Below are 16,197 nucleotides of genomic sequence, written 5' to 3'. Positions count from 1 at the left end.
TTTTAAGCATCTCATGGAAAATAATCCTTGAAAAATGAACTTGATTCTGCCTTTTAATTTGCAGCACTCTTCTATATATTGAAATGTATTAATGAAGCTAAAAGAAAATTAGTATCAAATTGTTTAGCACTTACAATTCAAGAGATTTAGGAAAAACACACGCTTCCAGTCTATCTTGCTTGAAATTATGAAGTTGAGCCTTTTGACATTGGTTGGACCGCTCGTACCAGGGAGGCATGTTGAGAAGAACAAAGTCTAAAAACCACCCTCCTGAGGTCCACAATAATTTCTCTTCACGGGTAGTGTTTGTTTAGAGTTATGGGTGGCGATCCAAACTGCAGATCAGCTCAACCTCATGCAGTCACACACCAAGGTCGCACCACATTGGAGATGACTGACCAATTAGTGTGTCTCACTTATGGGACATGGCAAAGTAGACATTGTAGCTGATATTCCACCACTTGGGTCTTAATCAATATAGCTTAGTGCTCCTAACTAGATATGCAAGCAGCTGCTCAATGTACTGTGATCCCAGCAAGTTCTTGTTCACTTGTATCCAAAATCTCTGACATGGGCAAGTATTGTAATGAAAACAGGTAGTCAAACAAATATAAATGGAAGCTCAACCTGAGCACCCAAATACAGTACTGGATTTCTGTACAACCTAAAATGCAATGAAACATTAACACAGAAAATAACAAAATGAATATGCCATTTTGCCCCAATAACTTGTTTCGACCAAAAAAACATTACATAATAACAGCACTGCAAACTCCGAACAAATATAAAAGTATGATAACAATCAACTCAACTTTCACATTGCAGAATAACACAATTCCTTTCAATGTACAAAATATTTCTTTTAAAAAGCAGTTTTGCTGGATAATGTTTTCAAACACAGCAAACAATTGCAAAGCATAAGACAATGCACCAGTATTAATATTTAGCCACAGCAGCAGTAGATAGGTGAACAAGATAATAATACAGCCTGAAGTGCAGCAGGCTATAATTACAGATTTTAAGGTAAAACTGAAATATTTCTAGTGCTGCAGTTATATATTTAAAATATGCAATTTGTAAATTAAGGTAGATTACCAACTGCCACTACTCAAACAAGTATACCTCTCGTCTTTCTATTTCCTTTCTTCTCTCGTCTTCCCTTTGTCGTTCAAACTCCCGTTGTTTCTCCAGCTGCTTTTCTAACTCCATCTGTCTTTTCCTTTCTTGCTCTTGACGCTCCCGCTCCTTCCGTTCTTGCTCTGCTCGTTCCAACTGGGCAAATCGCTCCTGTTCTTTTCGCTGTTGCTCCAGAAGAATCTGACGTCGTTTTTCAAGTTCAAGGTTCCCGCGTTCAAAATTCTCACGTTTCTTGTCCTCAAATGTCACTGCAAAGCAGATGAAGTTGAGGGACAGTTTAACATACAAGGAAAACCTGTGACTGCATACAATATTGAAATTATTTTGATAATAATAGTTACAACCTGAATCACCCATCATCTGAAAGTCATTTTATTTGACACACAAATTATCTACCTTCCTTTAATCCCTTCGTTGAAACTCATTACAAATCATACTATTAATTATCACAGCTGTAAACTTCCTGGCAATATTTTTTTTATAAGTCAGTTATTTAGTAATCACTTGCTATGGGCTTGAAAAAGAATTTCATCACTCAGTTGTATAACCATTTTGGATAGGATGGAGGCGAAAGTATTACTACCACCTCACAAAATTATTTGCTTTGCAATTGCAACATACCAAGCTAAGGAGGTGTCTTACAAGCAGCAAGAGAAACAGAAATGTATTACAGCCAATGGCATCAAGCCTTTCTCAGTCACTATAGCAGAGTTGTTTCAAAATAAAACAAGCCAAATCTCATTAAGAGTTTCATTTTAAGTTCCTTTCAAAGTTTTTTTGGTCCAAGTTCTTGCTGCCAAGATTACAAATCTGAGGAGGTAACCAAATCTCAAATCTGACATTTTTATTGATCAGACTTGCTAAGGCATTACCCAGTTAGATTGAAATTTGAAGACAGAATAGAAAGTACAATCTAGATGATGATGGGGAACAAAAGAAAGCTGACCATTTCCTGTCCAGGAAGTTAAGTTTCATGTTCCTTTGTGCTTTAGGGAATTTTTCCAGAGAGACCAACCAGCACATGTATATCATACAGCACAGAGCACAGCCATCTGGTGCATCATGCCAGGTCTTTGAAAGAGTTATCCAGTTCATCCCACTCGCTTGTCCTTTCTCCTTCGCACTTCATATTTTCCCCTTTAGCTATCAATAAATCTATTTTATCATCTTCCACTAACCTTTAAGGCAATATATTCTAGATCATTAAAAACTCAACATGTACAAAAAGGTTTTTGCACATCACCTCTGGTTCTTTCGCCAATTACCCTCAATCTGTGGTTTCAGAGCTTTCCATCGTTGGAAACTAGTTTCTTATTTACTCCTAGTCGATCATTTTTCATTTCTCCAATCAATCTCCCCAAACATTCTCCACACTAAAGAAAAATCCTGCACATTTCACCTAATCTTGAACACCAAAATAATTTTGACTTCAATCATTAATTATAAATGATTTCCACAGCCTCATAATTCTTGTTGCTTCTCTTGCTTTGTTCCACATCTCAATTACTTCCTTATGATCCATCATTGTTGGCCCTTCAGCTGGTTGCCTCATTTCATAATCTACACTTTTCAAATGAAGGCCTGATTTTCCCCACCCGCCATTTCTTCCTTAATTTATTTTTATTTCTTTACAACAGAAGGAATCCCAATGAATCTTCATTTGAAGCTTTCTATATTTTTCCACCATGACCCTTCCATGCCTTTCCTACTAAGGAGAGTCCACTACCTCATAGTGCTCTCAAAGCTAATTATATCCACATAGGCTTATCTTCTGGTGACATTTGTGTTCTATACCTAACAAAACTCAATTTTATTTTTAAACAAAGTTGACTCTTATCAATCCAGTGTTTTCATGTTCTAGGAATCTATACTCCGATGCCTTGCCAGGGCATTCCATGCGATGTTTAATTTTTCACATGGATCAAATTCATCATTTCACTGGGTGAATTCCACCATCTTTGAACAAAGCTCCCACTTCGTTCTTTTCTAAATAACATACGTCCCATCTTACTATCAAATTTCTGAACCACTATTCCTAGTCCAATAGGCAAAATCACAAATTATATTAAGTAAGGTGCATCAGAACAGCACCATGAAGAAGATCGCTACCCGAATGCATTGTTGGAGTGGGTGATGGAAGCAGCATTATTCTCAGCATTAAATAAGTGTCTGGACGAGCACTTGAATTGCCTGGCATAGAAGACTATGAGCCAAGTGTGGAAGATCGGATTAATACAGATGGGTGCCCACTGGTCAGCATAGGCGAGGTGGGCTGAATGGCCCGTCTCCGTGTTATATGATCGTGACTACCCCACCCCACACATCCTTTTTCAAAAGGATAAAATAACATGGATTGCTAATGTGCAAAAGCAGAGTCTTTCTCCATCTTCAAATTCTTCTACCCACCCCCCTCCCCACTTTCAAAGCTGAAATCAATTTCTCCCCCAAGAACTTGGCAGAGCTCAAACCAGTGGAAATGAGTGGAACAAATTTTAGAACAAAAAAAAAGGAAAAACTCAACTCAGTCAGAGTCATGCAGCATAAAAACAGGCCCTTCAGCCCACCTTATCTATACCAACCATCACGCCTATCTATACCAACCCTACTTGCCTACATTAATTCCATGATCCTCTATGCCTTGCTCATTGAAGTACCAGTCCAGATGACTCTTAAATGTTGTTACAGTTCCTGCTTACCTCCTCTGGCAGCTCATTCCTGACACCAACTACTGTGTGAAAAACTTACCTCTTGGATCTCCTTTCGGCCACCCCCCCCCCCCCCCCCCCCCCCCCCCCCACCTTAAACCTATGCCCTCTAGTTTAGACACCCTCACTGTGGGACTGACCATCTACCCTAACTATGCCTCTCATAATATTATACACCTCTGCCATGTCACCTGTCGGTTTCCTTTGTTCCAGAGAAAACAGACCTGGTCTATCCAATCTCTCTTGATAACTCAAGCTCTCCAAGCCAACTCACTTATTCAAATTGGTGAGGTGGAAATCTTCAAGTACCAAACTAGAAAGAAATTCCTCTCAACGCATTCAAGAAAACAATTGTAGAATTGTACGGCACAAAAACAGGCCCTCTCAGCCCACCTTATCTATGCCAACTCTAAGGCCAATCTACACTAACCTCTTCTGCCTGTATTAGGCCCACATTCCTCTATGCCTTTCCTGTCCAAGTATCAGTCTAAATGCCTTTGAGACGTTGTAATTCTATCGGTCTCTCCCACCTCGGCCAGCTTGTTCCAGGTAACCACTATACTCTTGCCATTGCTACCACATCCTTTCTATAATGTAGTGACCACACCTGTACACATGGCTTGTTTTTTCAGCCTAATTAAGTGCACTTACCAGGCAACTTCTTTTCAGATTCCTCCTCTTGTGGTTCTTCAGGTACCCTTTGATCAATACACAATGAGCTTCCAGTAGATTTTCCACTACCAGATCTGGCTCTTCTGCAATATTCAAATAGAACTGTTGGACTGTAACATCTAAGTGATTTCAAAGTAATAAGTTAAATTCAATTTATTTTATGCAACTGGCAAAAAAAAACAAATAAATTACTTGTATTAATTTAATTACAACAACATTCACATTTCTTTACTATAGAAAAACTAGTTCAGACACAGCCTTGGAGGTTTGATTGGATTGTTAAATGGAGTGTACTAGATCAGAGTTCAAGGATGCACTTGTATGACCTTTGTGTGGCACTGGATAATTGCAGTAAGTATGTTCTTTTCCATTAAATTAGTTAAGGAATGAAGACTTTTTTTGCCCTTGCATCTATTCTCTGCAGTGGATGTGCATAGCCTTCAATTCAGATTCCAACAAAAACTCAAATAGAAGAAAAATAGGCTGCAGGTTTTCATTCATTTTTGAGTTCTAGGTGATTCCCTTTGAGAAAGTGAAGAGTTGCCTCCATGAATCACTGTGGTACTCTATCTGAAAGGAGCAATAAAGGTTCAACAGAGTGGCTTGCCAAGCCACCTTGCACGGGGCAAGTCTGGAGTCACACTTGGTAGACCCAATGATGGCTTGGTTCTCATGACAGGCACTACTGTTAGCACACATTCAAAGTTTATTATGTTTTTCTTTCCTTGTTAAATTTGAATCACAAATGAATCACATGAACTGTCTTACAAAAGTATTTTGTCAACTGGGAGTCACTTTTAATATTCCAAATGAAATCCACTAATTATATTGAAGAACTACATGACTAGAAGTTGTATTAATTTAGCAATTTATAGGCGACTCACCTGAACGTAGGTGGGATCAATTCTCGAGTCAGGACAGGAGGCAACGGTTGCCCAGACATGGCCATATCAATTAAGTGCATAGCAAGAATGAATTCTTCTGCTGTAAGTTTTCCATCTTGATCTATATCAGAAAGGTTCCTACAGAAGAAGAATTATTGTAGGAAAAAATGGGTTGCCATAATAAAAGTTCAAAAACAAAATACAACTTTAACCATGATTTTGCTGATACTGTGTTTTTTTGTTGATTAGTAAGTGTTTTTCACCCACTCAAACCCTTAAATCATTTAACATGATTTTTAACTACTCTAGGGATAGAATGTTGAAATTCTTCTCTCATACTTTATCATTTCCTTCTCACCAAAGTAATGCTAAAAATGTAAGCACAATGCACAAGCACCAAAAGGTCACAGTTCTATATTCTGCCATTCTGAACTACTGTGCATTCAGCTGAACAGTCTTTAATGCAAAATAGCTGCTGTACAACATTTTGTTCCAGATATGAAGTGGTAAGACACATTGATTAAACCCTTATGCTAAGTTTCTAAAGAAACGGCTAACCAGGGCGAATATGGCTAACATGAGGAGGCATACTTTGAAGGTGATCGGAGGAAGGTGGTGGGTGCATGGAATGCACTGCTGGCAGAGGTTGTGGGGGCAGATACATTAGGGACATTTAGGAGACTCTTAGATAGCCACATGAATGATAGAGAAATGGAAAGCTATGTGGGAGGCAAGGGTTAAATAGATAATAGAGCAGGATAAAATGTCAGCACAACATCATGGGCCAAAGAGCATGTACTGTGCTGTAACATTCTATATCCTAAGTAATTTGTTAGTGAATAAGAACAATACTTACCATATAGATGCTAACTGAGCCTGTGGTAAACTGGATTGCATCAAAATGGTTCTTGCTTGTGGACCTGCAAAATGAATAAAAGCAAATTAATTGTCATTTACTCCATTACTGTAGTATCCATCCTTTTTGTTCAGTCCTACGTCTTTAAATCCTGGTTGGGCTATGACACAAGTAGCCCGTTCCCATGTACAAATTTCGAAAAGTTGATTGAAATACTAGAGGAAATAGTGTTGTAACTGCCATTGTTAACCATGATCCAAAAGTAAATATATGATAAAGGGAAGATAAAGAAAAAGAACAAGAATTGCAGAACAAGGTTTAAGGAAAAAAATGGCAAAGGGAAGAAAAAATGAAAATAAATAAATATCCCCAATACAATTTGTTACACAAATTCAAGTAGGCAAAATCCACTTAACTTTTAGAACAAACTTGCTTTTAAATTATGAAGTTTAGTAATATCGGTTTCAAATCAAATAAAGTGTAATGAATTTAAGCACCCAGACAAAACTGCAGGTGTGAAAAGGAGCTGGAATAAGATAAGCAAGTCATGATAAATTTTGCTGCAATTTTTCTATTCCTAGTAAAAATACTTGTCAAGTGTAAACATAGCACACAAAAGAAAATGAATTTTTAGTGATTCTGTGCAACATGCAATCAAATCCATGCACAACCTAATGAATTAACAAAATTGAAAGAATCAATTATGACCTATTCACCAATACCTTACCTGTTAAGTGCCCACTCATTGTTTTATCATGGCTGTTGAAGAGCTGCCTGTATTTCAATCTGGATGATTGTGGAACAGCCCATTCTACAGCAGCAGCTGTGGACGGCAAACTAGAATAGACCAAAATTAACAAAATAATTTAGCAAATTCTACTTTCCCTGAAAGCACCTTTGAGGTGAGCCTTATACTAAAACTGAACACCCAGGAAATTGTATTCAACATATCAATTTTATCACTTTGAGACTTATTGAAGGCAATTAACTGCATGTATTCAAGAATAACTTTGAAAGTAAAACTTGCCACAGGTCACAATTCATAGCACTTTAGCAAGTGATCATTGTGTTATCTGAAGATTTCAAATAATGCAATTATTTTAAAATTGGTCCTGATGGTTTAATCTTACCCTAACAAAAAAAGGAGTCTCCATTAGTCAGCAGCACAAAATTTAATAAAATGTCCTTCCTAAGAGTTTTCATTTTACTTGAAGACAAATGTTTTTGTATACTGGAAGTACTTGCTCCACAGAAGGTTGTGATCCCAGCCACGCTGTTATTATTGTACAAGAATTGAAAGGTGGGTAATGGGATAATAGACAAAGAATAAGACAGTTATCCTTGCAACCTATTTTATACCAGATGTGCGGAAACAGCCCATTAGCTAAAACAAAATACCTAGAAGAAAACAACAACTAAAGAAGATATCTAAATCAATGAATGAATGCTTTCTCATGCACAAGAAATTTATCGCTAGTTAATCTTAACCCATCATTTTTATATGAAGTGAATTCAACAGACAACATTAAGTTCAAAATTTATGCAAGAAATTAAGAACCAACTGAATATTTCATAAAGAAACAAATTTCATCTAGATCATGGGTACTCAAGTTTTCAGTTCCCAAAGCATTCCCTCCACTTCCCAATACAACAAATTTCCAAACTAGCCTTCAAATTTTGTCTATTTGAAATTTAAATTTTCTGAGGAAATTTTTTATTCCTCAAGGCTTGGAGTTGATATGGAATATAGTTCATTAAGCAAATGGGTGCCTTCCAATGCCATACCAGTTTTGATGTAGGTCAACAAACTACACAATTTGCAGGGAAAGATGAAAATGCAAGTTTAAAAGAAAAAAAAAGTCACGAGTTGAAGTTTATGGCACACACACACACACACACACACACACACCCCACAGGAGTATAAACAGACTATTTTCCACTCCCTAAGTCAATATGCCCATAAGATAAAATATCTTTATTAGTCACACATACATTGAAACACACAGTGAAATGCATCTTTTGTGTAGAGTGTTCTGGGTGCAGCCTGCAAGTGTCGCCATGCTTCTGGTGCCAACGTAGCATGCCCACAACTTCCTAACCCGTACATCTTTGGAATGTGGGAGGAAACCCATGTACACATGGGGAGAACATACAAAGTCCTTACTGACAGCGGCGGGAATCGAACCCTGGTCACTGGCACTGTAATAGCGTTATGCTAACCACTACACTACCGTGCCTGTCCCTTTCCAATTCGGAACATCCCTGCCATCAACAACGGCGACTTGTCCCAAATTTTCTGTATTCTCTTTGTGGGCACAAAATGCCACAACCCATGACAATCTGGAAGGGTTGGTAGTTGAGCTCTAAGCTGGAATCTTCTTTGTTCTAAATGTAAATCTTTTAAGTCCATGAATGATTCAGTTAAGTAAAGAAGAATACTTGGCAATTTTGATTATTACAAATTAAGGTGGCCTCCAATTCAATTTGAAATTTATATTGCAAGTTTAAATTCGTATTGCAAATTTGTACATTTCAAATTGCCAATAATGCAATTGCTTCGGATCAATTGTGTTAAGTCAATAAAAAATAAAAAAATCTATTATTATTGCTTGTTCATCTTCCCTTTTCCATGACATAACTTACATAAGCAATCTCACAGTTAAGAAAATAATAACTTGATCTATGATTCAACCAGCAACATCCAGCTGTAAAGCAAGAAAATGTTCAGTGAATAAATCATTATTGAAGTTTTCAGAGTTAAGTAAGAGAGGATAAAAAAACTGAAGGGGCCAAGATATTATCAAGTTGCTCTCAACTCAAGCTCAGTCTAGGGAATGACAGAAGTATACTGCCTTTTCTTTTAAGTAAAGATTTTTTTCCCTCAATTATGTGGCCCCCAGACCTAAAGTTATAGGAAATTTAAATTTCATTGAATAACTCACTTTATATTTCCCATATCGAATGACTGTGCCTTTTGTAGTTTTGTTCCATTTGCTTGACTGGCTGATACTGAGCGACTGAAGGAAGAACTCTTTGGCAATGTGGCTCCTATGTGGGATTTAAAAAAAATAACATTGTCATTTCTTGTTTTCTCATACCTCAAGTGTTTTTAACCACCTACTTGGTTATTTATGCCCCCCAACTCCTATTTTTACATCTGAACTTCCTCATTCACTACTGTACATCTTATTGTTTCCTTCTCCCTTTGTCTCCCCTTCTGTAGCATTAGTGTAAACAGATTAACGTCAGAAGCAGGTTGCCAAGTTTCCTGCATCTTACTAGCCCCCTCTATGCTCTCAAGAATCTCAGATCTTCTTTAAATTGGCCTATCCAATCCTAACCTTCATCACTGCTCACTCTCTTCTTTGACAATATTCTGCTCTACTTCACTAAGTGCTTTGAGACATCACCCAGAGTGCGTTAAACACTACTCGCATGTGAAGCTCAACTCTTAGTGCGCCAGGTTCATTATTAAATGAAGTAACAACCAAATAAATAGTTAATTTATTCCAACTTTCCAGCATAGAGATACCCATATCAAAAGAAAATCAAATAAGTTGATGGAGACCTACTGATTTACAAACAGAAATGCATAATGATTGGTTTAAGATCAATAAGCACAAGTACTATCATAAAAGTTATTCTAATAGTTGGGGTTTGGGGTGTAGGGATGGCTGGGGTAATGGAACATCTAGGTGAACTTTCTACAGATTCTGATATACACATTAAAAACCTGGACTCAAAACTCAAAAGGAAAACATCAAAGTTAGAGAAATGCGAACTACAAAGAAAACAATGCAAGGAAAGAAAAGCACACAACACAAGCTTCATAAAATAGATCTAATGCACTACAAATATAGAAAAGATACTGGTACAATGTTCTAGAGGAGAGGATATGAACCTGTGGGTGGTAATGCAAGAGACAAGATGGGGAAGGAATAGTTAGGGAAGATGAAAGCACTCCATGAAAGGTTTTGAAATAATTGAAGTTGAAAATTTAAAATACTTTAAATTCAAAAATATGTAATCACCGCATATTAGGAATCAATAAAACAAAATGTCAGGTCTGTAACATCAACAGTACAAATTGATGAAATTCACACAAAGGCATGGTTGGTACCACACAAGTGTTTGAGTTCTGGTCATTGAGACATGGGACACAAAATTGTCTAAATTCTTAGAGAGCTACAAACAGCAGCCACGAAATTAATTCCCAGGAGAACAGCAAAATTAGGTTTGTGATAGAACAGAGAAAAACTAGAAAAAAGTGCCCTTCATCAAAGCAGGATGAAGGAAAACAAGTCAGAAGTACAGTTGAGGGGACCCTAGATCAAATTAGTAAATGGCAAAATTGTAAGCATCAGGAATTTAGATGCTCAAGAGTGATCCCAAATGAATGGTTCAGGAGTTTAACTGAACAAAATGCTGGACGATTTAATAATTAAATGTCATCATAGGAAGTAGAATTTGTAAAACTATAGAGTCATAGAAGCATACAGCAGAGAAACAGGCCCTTTGGCCCACTGCATCCATGCTAGCCTTCAAGTATCTATCCACACTAATCATATTTTCTAGCACTCGGCCTTTAGCCTTCTTCTATACAGTGGCATTTCAAGTGTTTATCTGAAAACTTTGTATTTGAGATTTGTTTCCTGAAGAGGGAAATATTTAGATAATGTAATATTTTGAAAAAAATCATAAGCCAAGCAAGAGCATAGACCTTCGACAATTTTGTGCTCCCTAACCCAATGGGGCCATTTCTGGGTCTGAATACCCCTATGACCGACAGTGGTGACATACAACTACTTGCTACAAGGTCTCTTCAGCTGGAGAAACTAAGATAGCCAAAATGATCTTATTTCATATATTTGCTTAAGCACTACCAATGGGATTAAAGCTCATTATTAATTCAACTGCATAATATGCATTATTAACAATCAACATTTAATTCACTGAATCAAAGGGAACAGGAAGTCACCATTCAACCAAATCATATCTATACTCACCCTTTGAAAATGATATCTAATTATTTGCCTTCCCCTACTCTTTCCTCAGTCTTGCATCTATTTCTTTTCAAATGTGCAACTAATTGCCTTCATAAAGTCACAATTCAATCTCCTTTCACTACCTCCCGAGCTAGTGCATTCCACATCACAACAAGCTGCATCATTTGAATCCAAGAGCTCTGGTTGCCAACCACTGGGAAGCATTTCTCCACATGGTCATCTTAACTGATCTGTCAAAGTCCCCCAGATTTGCTAAATCTCACCTTAAGTTTTGTTGCTCTAGGGTGAAATCTAGCTTCCCTAAACCTGCCACATAACTTGATTATCCTAATAAATCTACTCTAAATCCACTTCAAAGCAATGATACCTTCTTAAAGTTTAGCAGATAACATTCTGGCAGAGGTGTACTGGTGATTCAAACCCAAAGAGACAGGACTTGTTTAAAAAGAAAATTAGTCATGTAAACTTGCCCTGCTACCAGACAGTTGACTGCATGAAACCAGAGGTCTCTCTACACCTCTATAAAGTTTTGCAGCTTAATTTTGTTATCTTTCCCCAATTGCAGTATCTTTGCATCTATGCAAATTTATTTCATTCTGGTCATCCAATTATTCCTTAAAAGGGTGCAAGTACAATTGGAAAAGTTAAGGGTGATGCAAGTTTTCAATTTGAACAACACAGAGACAGGGGTAAAATAATTGATACTTTCAGTATTATTAACTGATTAGTTCAAGTTCATCCTTGCTCAACCATATCTCCCTTTAAATGCAACTGTGCAATTCTTTTCATGTTGAAAAGAATTGCACAGTTGCATTTAAAAGGGAGATAATGAGGGGGATAATAATAAATCTAGATAAGAAAAGGTAGGAGGTGGCTGGAGTGATGCATAAATGCACCCAGGGACTGGTTAACCAAATGGCGAAATAAGTTCACTCATCTAGAGATCCAAAAATGGAGATATGTTCATGTTAAAAAGTTAAGGGGAGTCAGGGCCAGACAGGTCTTTCCTACTCAAAAGGGTAATAGAGCTGTGCAGTACCTTGTCAAGTCCAATGAAATGGACAGTTTAAATGGTTTCAAGAGACAAATAGATACATTTCTGGAGAAGACCATAAGATATACGAGCAGAATTAGACCATTCTGCTCTGCCATTCAATCGTGACTGATTTTTTTTTTTCAAACCCCATTTTTCCCACCCTCTCCCCTTGACCCTTAACCCCCTTAACCAATCAAGAACCTAGCAATCTCTGCCTAAAGTACACCCAATTACGTGGCCTCCACAGCCCTTTGTGGCAACAAATTCCACACATTCACCACCCTCTGGTTGAAGAAATTCCTCCTCAGTTTTAAAGGACATTTCTTTATTCTGAGGCCCCGCCCTCAGACCCTAGACTCTCCCACTAATGGAAACATCTTCTCCATGTCCACTCTGTCCAGACCTTTCAGTATCAGGTAGGTTACAATGAGATCCCCCTCAAGGGGATTGAGGGACTAAATGAGAAGGAAATGGGAGCTGAAATGAGGGGGTCAGGATTGTTTGATCTAAATAAGTTTTTGCATTTGAAAGTTACCTAATCCTCCAATTTATAAAAGTCACAGTCAAAAGCAATTCATTCTCGCACACTTTAATTACCTATTTTCACTCACAGAATAATACTCACCCGGATGAGCAAAGGCAGCCAGAGGCTGCACCATAGAAGGTGCCCATTGGCTAGTGCAGGAACTCCAACTGCAGGAACAGAAGATACCAGTGGGGGGGACATCCCTACCACTGGCATTGGTGCCATTGACAAAGGTGCTACTGTGCCCCATGGAGGACAAGCTGAAACATTGGCTATACCTTGGATAGAAGAGAGAAAAATATTAAACCACTGCCACTCTAACACTGTACAATAGCTGGCAAAATGAAACAGCTGAGCTTTCAAAGTGGAAGCCAGATACTTGCTTTAAGTCAATAGTAAGCAAGATAAATAAAACTAAGTGCTTTGTAGGAGAATGTGAATCTAACCAAATCCTGGTGTTGAACAGCCACCTGGTACTTGTTTCATGATAGGACGGCAGTGATGTGGGAAGCTGATGACCTTGTAATTTTAGCTTGATCAGTTTCATGGCTATAGAAAACTCCACCTGATCCATCTTTCCATCATTATTCATGTCCGCCAGAGCCCTTCAGAAGCAAACAAATAACAATAATTAAAAACTGATGTTTAACAGCCAGTCTAGTAACTTGATTGACCATTCATAGAGCACTTAACATTTCTAGTGCTACCACAGGTTATCCCAATAGGCTCTCAAAGCTTTCTCAGGAACTACCACATAAATCACTTCATTGGAGTTAGTCATCTTGTTCACAACCACAAAAAGACTGCAGTCTTGCACAACCTGCTTGACCCAATGCCTTGAGATGCCTGTGGTAAGTAATACAGATTAAGCAAATAGACTACAGATCACTGCTGCCCAGCAGACCACTAGTTTTCTGCCAAGGCCAAGGCCGAGATCTCAATCTTCAAATACCCTTTTCCTTAGCTGACCAAGGCCTGAAAGTGGTGGTAAATTTCATCACTGATGTCTGCCTTCATGAGAGGTGCCTTCAAAGATAGGGAAGAGGTCCACGTTTTATAGGATCTTGTTATGAAGCCTTATTGTGGAGTAGTAAGGGCAGTGGTGCAATAAGGGCAGATTGATAAGGACCTTCTGTCTTATGGATGTTGAGTATAATGCCCATCTTCTGGTGTGCATTGGTGTACGCTTCAACAGTGTTTTAGAGCTTGGCCTCCAAATATGTGCAAATGCAAGCAATTATCAGTGTACTATAGCATCACTATTGAGGCTTGGATGACCTTGACCCTGTAAGTGGATCAGTTTCCCATTAGTTCTGAAGATTATTTCCATGAAAAAAATGGCAAGTATTTTTTTGGAGGTATTGTGCAACATAGTGCTGAGGAAAATTAAGAAAAATTATTGGGCAATGATGCAGTTTTGTTTGACACTAGTCTTAACTGAAGTGGATTCTATTGTAGATCTGTTGGTTAGTACAATGGCTTGCATGCAAAAGACAAAAACAGGAGCAAAAGTGGGTCATTCCACCATTCAATAAGATCCTGAGAGGCTTGGCAAATTTGTTAAATATTATTTACCTTTCCTAAAGCCACAATGACTTGGTTTGATTACATTAAATGACTAACTATTTCTTCTTTAATTACAGTTCATATAACCCTCAATTCCCTGATCTTTCAAAAATCTAATTACCTCTTTAAATATTACCTGTGTTATAGCCTCCAAAACCCTTGGGGATAAAGAATTCCAGAGAATCACCAGCCTCCAAAAAATTCCTGCACACTTCAGTTTTAAATCACCCCACCCTCCCACTCCCCACACCCCGTAATCACGTCCTCTTATTCAAGATTCTCCATAAGTGGAACATCTCAACATCTACACTGCATGCCCACTTTAGACTTTAAATGTTTCCCTGAGACCACCCCTCATTCTTCTGAATGCCAAAGAATACAGGTCTAACTTTTACAGCAATTTGGAATAGCCTTGTGAATCTCTTCTCGACTACCTCCAGTGCTAATAATATCCTTCCAAAGGGACCAAAACTGTACACAGCACTCCAGATGCAACCTCATCAACACTGTGTAATTGTAACAATACATCTCTATTTTTAAACTCCAACCCTGAGCAATAAAGGCTAATATGCCATTTGCCTTTTTAATTACTTGCTGCACTTGCAAGCCTACTGTGCTTCACGCACACAAACACCTAGGATCCCTCTGTGCTCCACTCAAATTTACTGTCTCTCCCCACTTAAATAATAGTCCTCCTTTTGATTCCTATTGAAGTACATGACTTCACACTTTCCTACATTAAACTCCATTTTCCAAGTGTTCACCCACTCACTAAACCTAGCTATATCCTATTGCAGAGTCCAAATATCTTCATCACAACATGCCCTCCCACCGTCTTTCATATCATCAACAAATTTGGATGCATTATGCTCTACCCTCTCGTCCAAGTCAATTATTTACAATCTACATTAGCAAGGCCCAAGGATTGATTCTTGGAGGATTCCATTAGTTACACATTTCCAGGACGAACATAGCACAGGATCATAAAGGCAAAACTCAAGACTGGGCGCAAAGTTGAGTTCAGTGATTGAGCAGATTGATAGATTTAGCCTTCCGAAACCCAAGTCTGGGACTTGTGTGTTTGCCAGAGCATGCAGAAATCCGGCACCTACTGCTGTTTGGTAACTGAACTCTGGCATTAATGAGTGCCGTTTGTGTAGTCTAACTAGGGTGGCCTCTTTCAGAAATGAGAGCACTATTTAGATGTGGAAACTGAAAAAGAAAGAGCAGAGAAAGATGAAGCCGCAGCTGGACTAGGCAATAAATAAAATAAAGTATAAAGATTGGAAAATGTAGGTAAACTATACATAAAGATACAATAATAATGTGACGCCAGCTTGTCAACTGAAAAGCAACTGGCATACTTAAATGCAGATGGTTGTAGACTCAGCCAGCTCCGTCACAGGCACAACACTCCCCATCATCAAGGACACCTTCAAGAGGTGGTGTCTCAAGAGGGCAACATCCATCACTAAGGACCCTCACCATCCAGGGCATGCCCTCTTCTCATTACTACCATCAGGGAGGAGGTACAGGAGCCTGAAGACCCACATTCAATAATTCAGAAACAGCTTCTTCCCCTCCACCATCAGATTTCTGAATGGTCCATGAACAGTAGCTCATTATTCCTTTTTCTTTGCACTATTTATTTTTGTAACTTACAGAAATTTTATGTCTTTGCACTGTACTGCTGCCACAAAACAACAAAATTCATGTCATCTAAATCAGTGATAATAAATCTCATTCTGAAGTACCGGTGCATCTTATCAATCTTTCAACCCTTTTCTGCTTTGTCAAAGCACCTCTTCC

General features: G+C 38.2%; 2 protein-coding genes across 2 annotated transcripts in view; one reads left to right on the top strand and one right to left on the bottom strand.

Annotated features, from left to right (window-relative positions):
* Positions 1–16,197, bottom strand: part of itsn1 (intersectin 1 (SH3 domain protein)) — a 230,712-nt gene that overhangs the window by 104,803 nt on the left and 109,712 nt on the right. Inside the window, 5 exon segments of the mRNA XM_052015098.1 lie at positions 1,123–1,385; positions 4,494–4,597; positions 5,399–5,536; positions 6,255–6,318; positions 6,982–7,091. Coding sequence (XP_051871058.1) covers positions 1,123–1,385; positions 4,494–4,597; positions 5,399–5,536; positions 6,255–6,318; positions 6,982–7,091 — 679 coding nt within the window.
* The window catches only part of LOC127569109 (intersectin-1-like), a 36,682-nt gene continuing 30,513 nt past the window's right edge, over positions 10,029–16,197 (top strand). Inside the window, exon 1 of the mRNA XM_052013459.1 lies at positions 10,029–10,125. Coding sequence (XP_051869419.1) covers positions 10,029–10,125 — 97 coding nt within the window. The remainder of the gene's footprint in view (positions 10,126–16,197) is intronic.

This window comes from Pristis pectinata, chromosome 4 (assembly GCF_009764475.1).
Source record: "Pristis pectinata isolate sPriPec2 chromosome 4, sPriPec2.1.pri, whole genome shotgun sequence".
In the NCBI taxonomy this organism is placed as follows: Eukaryota; Metazoa; Chordata; class Chondrichthyes; order Rhinopristiformes; family Pristidae; genus Pristis; species Pristis pectinata.
The sequence above is the reverse complement of the archived record's forward strand: the minus strand, read 5'-3'. Positions and strand labels throughout refer to the sequence as shown.